At 40.9% G+C, this 12295-nt stretch overlaps 1 protein-coding gene across 4 annotated transcripts in view; it reads left to right on the top strand.

Moving 5' to 3' along the window:
• The window catches only part of LOC101406061 (aspartyl/asparaginyl beta-hydroxylase), a 218922-nt gene that overhangs the window by 134203 nt on the left and 72424 nt on the right, over nt 1-12295 (top strand). For all 4 annotated transcript variants that reach the window (XM_087420529.1, XM_087420526.1, XM_087420528.1 and 1 more), the window contains one exon: nt 7003-7088. In XM_087420529.1, the coding sequence (XP_087276655.1) occupies nt 7003-7088 (86 nt within the window). The remainder of the gene's footprint in view (nt 1-7002; nt 7089-12295) is intronic.

Genomic DNA, 12295 nt, shown 5'->3' on the forward strand with positions numbered 1-12295 from the left:
TTTGGGGGGAAAATAAATAAATAAATAAAATTATAAAAAAAAAACAAAAAAGAAGAAATAGGATCAATGTTTGAAAAAAAAAAGAAACATTCATTGAATACTTTCTGTAGGACAGGCCATGTGCTAAATGCTGGAAATAAATTGTGAGTAAGACACACTTCTTTTCTCACAAAAATTAACAATCCGGGGGGTCAGGGGTGGGTAGGAAGAGAGTGAGCGCATGCTATATATACAACAAACTTAAACACAGCCTGAAAACTTTACTAGAAACAAAATGTTATATGAGCACAGAAGAGAAATATTTTATTTTGTTTTTTGCATTAAGATGTCTTAGATGACTTGAGAGAGGAAATGGCATTAAAACTAGGTTTTGAAAGTTGAAATACAGAGTTTTCTTTGGTAGAAATAGAAGGATTTTCTAGGCAAAGAAACACCATGAGAAAAGTCACAGAAGGGTCAAAGTTCACTCCATGTTTCAGAGGCTGTATAAAGGAGAGATAAACTGCCCTACAGGTAGGTAACAGGAGATGAAGACTAGGGGCCACTTTGTGAAAGGCCGTAAAGCTGATTCAAGGAAACACAACTATGAAAGAGCTGAAGATGTACATTGTTTTCTTGAATAAATACAGCATTTCAGATGGGTTTTGAGTTGATGGGAGAAATTCTCATTCTCTCTCTCTCACTCTCAGAGTAAAGTTAAATTAATGTCCTTAATTAAGCATACAGTATTGTGTCTAGAGCAAAATGGCAGTCCAGGGCAGGAGCAGAGGCCATGACCATCAGTGTGGCTTCATGGGCATCTAGAATCCCTCGTCTGGCGGGAGTGGGAGCCACAGCTGTCCACCTTGTCTTGCATGTTTTCAAAGCCCAGTTCTTGCTATGCTGCTGCCCTTTTATAGTCGGGGTGTACGACCTCTCTCAATAAAACTGCTACTCCCCGAACATGCACTTTGGGCCTCTCCTGGCTGGTGAGGCAGGCTCAGCATCACTAAAGCCACGACCTCGGATGTGGGGAGAACACAAGTCAGTTCCTGGGATCCCTGAGCAATATTTCCACCTTCAGCTTTCCAAAATTCTGGAAAGCCCGGATTCCTATAATAAGAATATTCACGTAGTTGATACCAAACCTTAGCATCCAAGCAGGAGGAGATTTTTAGCCTTTCACTTACAAGAAAAATAACTAAGATGACAGTACAAGTTCTCAATTCTGATTGAATTACAAAGTCAATACTCTTCCCTCTGCCTGGAATGCTACCTCTACCTGGCTATCCTTCAGCTCTCACTTTCCCTCCCCTCCCAATTAGATTAGCACCATTCCTGGTCCACACTCATATCTTTCCCCTAAGGGTTAATTATCCATTTACATCTGTCTCCCCAATAAGACTGTGGCCTCCTTGAGGAAGGTTCTGTTGAATTCCTAGCACCTAGGCCAATCCTTGGAACATAGTGACATTTTAGCAAATAGTTGAATGAATGAACAAGCCAGTGAACAAGGTTGGTCTCAATCCACACTCCTGAGGCTCTCTCCTCCGTGTACGGAGTCACACACTGAAGAACAGCAATGGTTTGGTGTAGTTCGAGAGTAGTCAAAAAAAATTTTAAATAAAGAGTAGGGGTGCTTGGAATGAATAGTAAGGAAGAGGGGCAGTCAGGAGCAGAAAAGGTAGTTGGGATATTAAATAAGGAAAATATATAGATGTCATTGAGGGCCTAGTTAGGTCTAAAAGGGCATTTTTTTTTTCTTTTTTTTTTTTTGTGCAGAGAGGAGCCTCTTAAGCATGGTTGAGTTTGAATTACCTCACAATAGGTTCATGGGGGTGAGGGAGCTCAAAACCAGATTTAATTTTATTTTTAAAAGTACAACATTTTTATGCCGAAATGCTTTTCATACTGTTAAACCTATAAGAGGAGTCTTCATTGAGAATCATGTGGCTTGTCTCTTCCTTATAACTTTGTTGTTAAGTCAGCTATTGAGGTATAATTTACATACTTTTGCAGTGTGCAGGTCTGAGTTTTGACTTGTGCAAAGACATCTAGATACAGTTTATTCACCACAATAAAGATATAGAATTTCATAACCCCAAAATTCTCTTGTAGCCTCTGTAGTCAACCCCTTTCCCTACTCCCGGCCTCTGAGACCACTTATCTATTTTCTTTCCCTACAGTTTTTCTTTTTTCAAAATGCTGTATGAAGGGAATCATCCAGTCAGTAGCCTTTTGGATTTCGCCTCTTTCACTCAACATAATGCACTTGAGATGTATCTGTGTTGTTGCATTATTCGTATTATGGCTGAGTAGTGCTCCATTGTACTGCTGTACCACAGGTTGTCTGTCCATTCACCAGGTGATGGACATTTGGGTTTTTTCTACTTTTTGGCTGTTGGGAACAGTGCTGCCGTGAATATGTGTGTACAAGCCTTTGTGTGGATGGATGTTTTCATTTCTCTTGGGTAGATAACTGGGATCAGGATTGTTAGGATAGCATTCTAAGGAATTTAGTTTTTATTTCGTATGCTCGGGGGATCCATGGGTGTATTTTAAGCAGGGGGAGGCATGGACAGATTGTGTTTCAGAAAGATCCTCGGGACAGTATAGAGCATGGGGACAGACTGGAAGCAGGGAAACTGGTTAGGAAATTGCTGCTTTTCTGTCTACCTAGTGGCAGACACTGCCATTTTCGTCACTTGTCAATGGAACGGGTCCAGGACATGGAGTAATACAAAGATTGTGTCTGTTTTTATGGGTGTTCAACTTTTCCCCATGCATCATAATATAAACACATCTTCCATGGACTAAGTGGAAATGAAAGGGAATCAACATTAATTTTTATATAATTAAAGTATGCACTGTTAGTGCTTTTCTCATGCCTTTAATTATTCTTTTTTGCCATTTTATTTACTCTTAATGTTTCAACCATGGCATGGCAAGAGAACTAAGGATTTGAAATGCAACTGGTCACTTTTTTTCCTTCGTTGTGGTCTTGGAAAAGGGTAAAATACTTGTAATGGCAGTGATGAAAAAATACATACAAAGTCTAATATAGCATAGACAGCTTCCTCCTAAACCATTTTTAAAAATCCATATTCAATAAAATCAACAATTCATTCCGGTACCTTCTAGGTCTGCTTTGAAAGATTATTAATGTGATTTAAATCAACTGAAAATTAGAAGCACAGGATTTTTGAGTTGAAAGAGACCTTAAGAGACCAGCCCAAGTCACTCATTTGTAGATGAAAAAACTGAGGCCCAGGGGCCGGCCCAGTGACCTAGTGGTTAACTTTGCGCACTCCACTTTGGCAGCCCAGGGTTCGTGGGTTCTGATCCTGAGCACAGACCTATACACTACTCATCAAGCCATGCCATGGTGGTGTCCCATATACAAAATAGAGGAAGATTGGCACAGATGTTAGCTCAGGGCTAATCTTCCTCAAGCAAAAAGAGGAAGATTGGCAACAGATGTTAGCTCAGGGCCAGTCTTCCTCACCAAAAAAAACCCCAAAAAACAAACACTGAGTCCCACAGGAGCCTGAGAGTGTTCTACCTGGTCCGTCACTAACCCATTGTTGTTTCTGCAGCTAGACCATGTGCTTCCCCAGGACAGGAAGGAAGAGAGCTGTTTTCCTAGCAATTGGGAAAATTGCCTTAGGCTTTTTCTATACTTAAAAATAGTTATGATAAAACAAAACTTGAATTTCAAAGAGAGGAGCAATGGTTAGGAGCTATTAAATAGGAAAATATACGAAAAGATGGGACAAAATTATTTCTTGGTAACAGGTGCTATGAGATTTTTAATATTTTGTCTATTTTTTCTGATGATATTGAAATATTTTGACACTAAGACACTTGCAGTATGGCTGTTTAGCAAACATTATTTCACTGTTGACTATTGTGGGTGTCCTGAACTGCCAATAATCTTTTTCTTGTGAATAAATCTCGTGTTAACTTTAACTGTATAACACTGGAGGCATATTTGGGAAAACCGATGATGCCAGCAGTAAAACCCTCTACTCAGGGCACGGCAGGCTTGCCTGGTCCTGCTGGCATTCTGCTGACAGACACGTCTCCAAAACCAAAATGATCAATTGAGAGACATAAGTCAGTGCTGAGATGACAAGGCACCAACTCCCACCACTGTAAATCCACATCTCAAACGTCAACTCCTTTTCCGTATCCTCCGCACGTACGCTAACACATAATGACATGCAGTTGAAAATGCTCGTTATTCATGATTTTTTTCAGCCCCTGCTTTAGACATTTATTTCTTTCAACAGTAGAGGGCCTGACGGTTTGGAGAGGGGAGAAGAGAAAGGTGGAATAAACAAATAAAAGAGCATAGCAATTAAAAAAGAGGCACAAGGAATGAAATAAAGGAAAGGTGATTAAAGTGCCGAGGAGAGCTGACTTGAAGGATGGGACTTGGATGAGCGGGAATAATAGGTATCTTAACATTGAACTCCAGAATTAAACATTCCCACCCACTCTAGGCACTATGGAACAGCTGGGTCTCCCATGTGGGCCCCCTCCCTGTGGGATGTGTGATCAGCTCAGCGCAGGACGCATGCTCTTGGGAGGAAGCTAAGGGGTGGAAATGAGCTGCACAGGCTTGTCCTTCCTCCACTTCAGTCATCAGATAAGTCACATCACCTCTTCTGTATGGAGAGGCAGGAGGCTAAGGGTTTCTAGGAAACTTCCCTCCTTTTGGAAACCATGTGAGTGGAAGATAGGTGTCCCCTTCCTCCCGTGTGGATGAGAAAGGGGACTTATCAAGAGACTGACCCTTTTGGAACCTCAGTGGCCACATCTGTGAAGTTAAATTTCCTGTGTCCAGGAGATTGGGAGAATAAAAGGAGACAGGCACAGAGTGAGCGCTAAAAAATAGTAGCAATTCCGCTCAGTCTTCATTTGGATAATTCCACATTTTCCTTCTTGGCCCTGTTTTACTTGCCTTCTCCAACCACGTTTGTGATTTGGATAACCAGATGAATAGGGCTCCATCCTCTAAAGTAGGGTAAATTTGAGAAAGAATGGATTTGTGAGCAATAGTGAATTCCATTTCTGATCTGCTGAGCTTGAGGCATCTGTGCCCTAAATCATAGGCACTTGGATTTGTGATTTTTTAATACAGAGAAAAATTAGCTAGTTAATTTTTAGCTCAGTTGGAAAATTAACAGTTAAAGCCATTTAGAGGGCTGAAGACTGAGCCTGAGGAGCACAGCATCCTAGGGATCAGCAGAGGGCAGGAGCCACAGAGGAGACGGGGAGGAAATGGAGAGGCCAGAGAACAAGGAGGAAAACCAGGAAAATGGGCAATGCAAAAGTCAAGGAGAGGGATCACATCAGGAAGGAGGGTGGAGTCAGCTGTGTGAGATGCTGCAGAGTGGGCAGGTAGATAGGAAGAAAAGGCCATGCAGAGAAGGCCTTAGGCATTATTAGCCCTCAGGTACAGACCGCTTAGTACATGCCAGGCACTGTGCTGTTTGCCCACACACAATATAGATTTAGTTCTCAAAAACACTACACTCATTTAATAGATTAGGGAAGCGCGAGTCAGGAAAGTTTAATACCAGCTTAGGTCATAGAGCAGGGATCTGACAGAGCTGGGACTCAGACCCCTGCCGTGACTCAACCCCTGAGCTCCCCTTCCCTCTGGAACACTTGCTTTGGCCTATGTGTGGGGTGAGGGAGCCAGGGCTCTGTGGGTTGAGAGAGAGCCAGGTGTGAGGGGAGGGGAAGAGAGGATGGCAAGCAGAGGAGGGCAGGCTGAGGTCGGTCTTGGTGGGTTGGTTGGTTTGCTTTAAGACACTGAGACATCAGCACTATTAAATGCCAATAGGGGCTGAAAGCCAGAGAGAGAGTGAGGAGCCATTCAGAGGAGACGCAGAAGGCAGAGGGCAGGTGTGCGTATGGAGGGGGTAACCTTCGGAAGGAGAGACCCTCCTCTTTCGTGACAGGATAGAGCAGAAGTAACTGAATGTGTAGGTTTAATGTCAGAACATTTGAGCTTCCAGGGAGCACTTGCTATCTGTCCACTCCACAGGCGCTGCCGGGTATGTACCAGCACGACCCGCCCTCTCACCTGTTGACTGTGACTTCATGCTGAGTAAGCATGAATACATTCAGTTGGCATCTAAGACCTGGTGCCACCTTGCAGGAGCTTCTGGTTTGGAAAGGAACTAAGATAAATGCACAAATGATTGTAGTAGAAGTCATATGGGAGAGGGACCATAAAAGAGATGTATGCAGGGTGCTATGGACTTCAGTTGAGAGAGAGAGAGACAGAGAAAGAGGAAGAGGGAGGACTGAGTACTTGAGTGAGTGATTTGTGGGGAAACTTGATAAGGAGTGTGGTTTTGAGCTAGTTGTTGAAGGATGGGCATATTTTCAACTGACAAAGATAAGGAATAGGCCATTTTATTTGGAGAAAGTGGCATCAGAAATGCACAAAGCTTATTTGGGGAACATGGAGAAGTCTAGTTTAGCTGAAGTATGGAATATAGCGGAGTGGTAAGTCCATGAGTCAATGGAAGATCCTTGAGTGCTAGACTAAAAAATCCTGTTTACTTGACTCTATAGAGAATAGCTTCCCATTTTTATCTTTATCTGATTAGAAACATTGTAGATATATGCTAAAACTATTTTAAGTGGTCTTTTGGACTTAGCCAAGAAGTCGATCATAAGAGTTTAGAAATCATACCTACTATTTTCACTCCAGAAACTAGGCCAGTATCCCTGCGAGTTCCAGGATACCAGCATCCACCCAGTCTCCCAAGAATACTTTTGGGCCTGAGTTAAGGGCTGTACTGTCTCCCTGTGGCCTGGCAGTTACTGACTGTGTTATAGTGGACGTGGGTAAGGGGGTGGGAAGGTGAGCTGGGAGTGTGCCTCCTCCTGCAGTTATAGGTTCCAGACCAACGCTAGGTTTCTCACTACTTATAAATCACTATTCTTAATAGCTATTTCTAGACAAAAAAAATAAAAATAAAAACCTCTTTTTTCTTTCAGTTAAGAAAAAGAAGCCTAAACTATTAAATAAATTTGATAAGACTATTAAAGCTGAACTTGATGCTGCAGAAAAACTCCGTAAAAGGGTAGGTTGATATTTTTGTTTTGCGCAGAAATGTGCAATGGTTTAGTTGTTAAATAAACTCAGGCGTTACTCTTGATTTGTTTAAAAAAAACGTAAGAGAAACCACCTTTGAATAGAGTGGATTTTTCCCCAGGCACATCAGCATTCCATGTGAAATGAATCAAATGAAAAGCACAATTGCAGTTGTAATGGCCAAATGGAAACAGAACTTACCTTCAGGCCAGCTAACTTGGGAGTCAGCCCACTTCCATCACATTCTAGTCGTGTGGCTTTGGATAAGCACTTGGCCATTCTGAGCCTCAGTTTTCCTATTTTAAAAAATGGGAGTAATAAGTAGTCTTCCTACATCCTTCTTGGTTTTTGTAAAGATCAAGTGAGATTAAAAAATATATATATATCAATACTGTTAAGTACTATGCAAGTGGAGGTTTTAATTTTATAGCAGCTACATGCAAACAGAAAGAACAAGTTAGTCCACTACTCTTAGGATAGTTCCTGTTAGGTTAAATGACATTCTTCTCACTTGGGTTAACCTCACGCGCCTCCAGTTTTCAGAGTGACTCTTTTATGTTTTGTTTTGTCATCAGTTAATTTGAAATACTATTTGCATTTGTTTCTAGATATTAGTTTTTGAAAACAGTGAATTGACACTAAATGGAAGTTATTTGTTCTCTTGACTCAGTCATATCCATGTAATTATCAGGCCAGATACTTACGATAATATATTTAATGACATCTTCATTTAATCATCTATTTGTTTTTCATAGAAATGTCTTTTTCTCTACTCCGTACTTGAATTTATACGCGGTGTAATGCTCATTAGTTTTCCTGTAAGCTGCTTTTTTATTGGTAAACATTGGCTGCAAAAAAAAGGGACGAGGGAACTGTGAGTAAATAAGCAAAAACAATAAGAAAACCCGTGTTAGGAACTGAAATGGGACAAGAAAGTGCTTCCCACACGTTTGTTGGAAGTGTACCAACGAGCGTGAAGGCTTCTGTAACTAGCATTAGACCAGGTTCCCAAGCTAAGGTTGGCTTACCCTCTTTACCAGCCGATACAAATGTAGTAACTCCAAAGAATATTACAGCAAAGTCGTTGTTCACTAAATTAATCATATGGAGTGATTTCTGAGTCTATCTTGTTTAGCTTTATAAAATGAAGCCATCTACTGTTTGTAGGAAATTTGCACTTCTTAATAGAAATGAAACGGGAATCTTCGTTTTCTGTCGCCTGTTTGGCGTTCTCCACTTTCTCAGGACTAAATGCCATATATGAAAATATGGAATGCCTATTTCACAGGTGACTTTTGGGATAAAGAACAAATGAACAGCTCTAGAGTAGGATTTCTATGTAATTATAATGAACAGTAAAGAAGGGCTCAGTTATCAAAGGGCAGATAAGTCAGTGGAACATAAAAGTGCTGGGAACAATCCATGGAGTATTCTCTGGTTCTTGTTTATTTGGAGAAATGATGACGCTCTCCTCGAGGAGCACCCTGAATCTATAACAGGGTAAATAAGGGAGGAAGAAGTGGCCACATAGGTAATTCTTGCTTCTGAAAGAACAAGGTGCTGAATTATTGACTGACTCATCAGCATAATTAAGTCTTGTAGGGTCGTTTTTATAGCTGGTATTTTCAAAAGATGCAGCGGACTGCACTGGAGTAGTTGAGGCCCATGCTAAGGCCCAGTCTCAGTTCACATTCTAGATTCAAGTAGCATGCTACAGGAAAGTCTGAGGTCACTTTATTTTTCCTTCAAAAATGTATGGATTATTTTTAAATGTTATTTAAAAAATAACATTTATTGTTTAAAACTTCTCTTTACCCCTAGAGAAAGGATTTCAACTTATATTCTGAAATATTTGTTTATTTTTTGGAATAATTTATTATTATTGCATTATAAGTGGAAAAAAGAGAGAGAAAGGAAAACTTAATAAAGTCAGAGTAAGGTCAACACATGAAAGTTCACAGCACACAGGCTCTGAACGGAGCAAGGGATGAAGTAATCTGTAGGCAGAACCAGGGGAGTGGCGTGTCACTGTAAGGTGAATAGTATTCATCAGAATAGCTGTTCTGCACCAAGTCCAGAGAGAAACATCCTGCTGTAGCTCTTCATCAAGAGTACACTGATGGACTGCACAACCTCCTCCCTAACGTCACATGAGCAGATTCTACAGTATATCTGCAGGGGTGTGTCCTAACGTCCTTCAGCACAGCCCATTGGCCTCATGCCAAGACAGTGGGCCCAAGTCCACGTCTCTCCAGTGAACTGTCTTGCTCCTAGAATAAAATATAAGCTATGTTGAAGCACAGATGATTTTCAGGCAATTCTTCACAAGCATTGTATCTTGCAGTTGAGTTTTCTAATAAGAAGTACAATGATGTACACCTGAAATTTTTACAATGTTATAAACCAATGTTACTGCAATAAACAAAAAATTAAAAAAAAAAAAAGAATTGCACAATAGTGTTAGGAGCTGTAGTAATAACCTGGGGAAGGGAAATTCTTTCAGACTAAAGGCAAATACATTTATTTGCCAGACAGATGCGGTTGAGAGCAGGGCTGACAGTCCCTTAGGAAGGCCACACAGCCTCTGTCTTAAGGGGATCCAAAGGATGCCTAGGACAGTGGCAAAATATTCCATTATTCTGATAACCTTGATGGCTGCCTAAGTAGGAAGGGTCAAGCAGGAACAAAATACTTGAAAAGTTTTGTTATAAACATTGTTATTCCTATGTTTTAAATCTGGTAATGGTGCATTTAGCATGATTTTCACAAAAATAGCCTCAACATTTGCAATTTAAGTTGCATAGGGCAGGTGGTAGGCTGAAAATGGTCCCCCCACAAATATCCATGTCCTAATCCCTGGAACCTGTAAATATGACTGTATTTGGAGATAGGGTCTTGCAGATATGATTAAGTTAAAGATCTTGAGATGGTGAGATTATCCTCAGTTATCCACTTGGGCCCTAAATGCAAACACGTGTTTCCTTCTAAGACAGAGGCAGAGAGACAAAATAGGAGAGAGCACACACAGAGAGGAGTAGGCAATGTGAAGATGGAAGTGGAGATTGGACTGATGCACCCACAAGTCAGAAAATACCGTCAGGAGGCAAGAAACAGATTCTCCCCTAGTGCCACTGGAGGAAGCTCAGCTTTGCTCACACCTTGATTTCAGCCCAATGAAACTGAGTTCGGACTTACATTCTCCAGAACTGAGAGAGAATAAATTTCTGTTGTTTTAAGCTACCAAATTTGTGGTAATTTGTTACAGCAGCCGTAGGAAACTGATACAGATTTTGGTGCTGGGCAGTGGGGTGCTGCTGTAGCCAATACTGAAAAATGTGGAAATGGCTTTGGAAGTGAGTGAGGGGTAAAGGCTGGAAGAATTTTGAGATGCATGATAGCAAAAGCCTGGATTGCTTTAATCAGACTCTTGGTAGAAATATGGACATTAAATCTGCTTCTGGTGAGGACTCAGAGGAAGTGAGGAGCACAGTAAAGAAAGCTTTTATCATCTTAGAGAACACATATATCATTATGAACAGAATGTTGATAGAGATATAGACATTAAAGGCACTACTGGCAAGGGCCCAGAAGGAAATGAGGAACATGTTCTTGAAAACCGGAGGAAAGGCAGTCCTCGTTGCACAGTGTCAGAAAACTTACCTGAGTTGTATCTTACAGTTGTGTGGGAAAAAAAAACTTGTAAGCAATGAAACTTGGATATTCAGCGAGGAGATTTCCAAGCAATGTGTTGAAGGTGTGGCCTGGTTTCTTTTTGCTGCTTCTAGTAAAATATGAGAGGAAAGAGATAATTAAGGAAAGAACTGTTAAGGAAAAAAAAACAGAACATGATTATTTGGATATTTCTCAGCCTATCTAGATTGCAGAAGATGCTAAAATTAGGAAATTCACTGTTAGGAAAGCGTACTTTGGAGAGAAGACCAAGGGTGGGACTGGACATCCTTTTCCTGAAAAGATTAGTTATGTGACTCTTGGTTCCACTCAACCATCTCATCAGAAGCCAGGAATAGAGAGGGGATTATCCTGGAAGGGTCTGTGGACATGACTTTAGTCTAATGGTGTGAATCCCTGTGACATACACAAGAGAGCCACAGGTTTTTGAGAATATTATACCAGCAGAAGCACTGCCACTTTGGACTGAAAGAGACAGAGGACAAACTGAAAGAAGGCTGACAGACTCCCAAAATTCCACAGGCAGGAAACAGGCTGATAAAACTAATCGACTGAAAACCCACACTCTCTTTTCAGTAGAAAGGAAAGATAAATCCAAGGGCAGAGACTTGGACCCAGAGTCTAGAAACAAAGACACAATAGCCAGAGCCTATGACCCAAAGGGCAGAACCTTGAGCTACAGACTTTGAAACCTAATGGAATTCGCCTGGCTACATTTTGAAATTGGAATCAGTGACTCCACTCTTCTTTCCATTTTCTCTGTTTTGGAATAGAAATGTCTATAAATGTTATCCTATGATTATCTCACCTTTGTGTTTTAGAAGCAGATAACTTGTTTTCTAGTTTCACAATTCCACAGATGGAGAAGAATTTTACCCCAAAAAGGATTATAACCAGAGTCTCGTCCATCTGTGATTTAGATGAATTGAATTAGATGATGAGATTTGGGACTTTGGAGCTAAGGAGATTTAGATGAGATTTTAGACTTGAGTTGATGATGTAGTGTGTCCAGACTTTTGGGAATGTTGGAATGGGTGAATGTATTTTGCATATGAGACAGATGTGAATCATTGGGGGCCAGAAGGCAGACTCTGGTAGGCTAAAAAAAGGCTTCCCCAAAAGATATCCATGTTCTGATCCCTGGACCTGAAAACATTACCTTATTTGGGAAAAGGGCTTTTGCAGATGTGATTAAGATAAGGATCTTACAAAGGAGGAATTTTCCTGGATTATCCTGGTAGGCCCTGTAATAGTCAGGGTTTTCCAGAGAAACAGAACAAATAGGATACATATAAATATATAGAAGAAGAGGTTTATTATAGTAATTGGCTCACATGGTTACAGAGGCCAAGAATTCCCACATTCTGCTCTCTGCAAGCTGGAGAACCAGACAAGCCAATGGTGTCATTCAGTTTGAGTCTGAAGACCTGGCCGATGGTGTAAGTCTCAGTGTGAGTCTGGAAGTCTGAGAACCAGGAGCGCTGATGTCTGAGGGCAGGAGAAGAT

This window comes from Ceratotherium simum, chromosome 31, assembly GCF_057802395.1.
Source record: "Ceratotherium simum simum isolate JZ-2026a chromosome 31, ASM5780239v1, whole genome shotgun sequence".
NCBI classification, from domain to species: domain Eukaryota; kingdom Metazoa; phylum Chordata; class Mammalia; order Perissodactyla; family Rhinocerotidae; genus Ceratotherium; species Ceratotherium simum.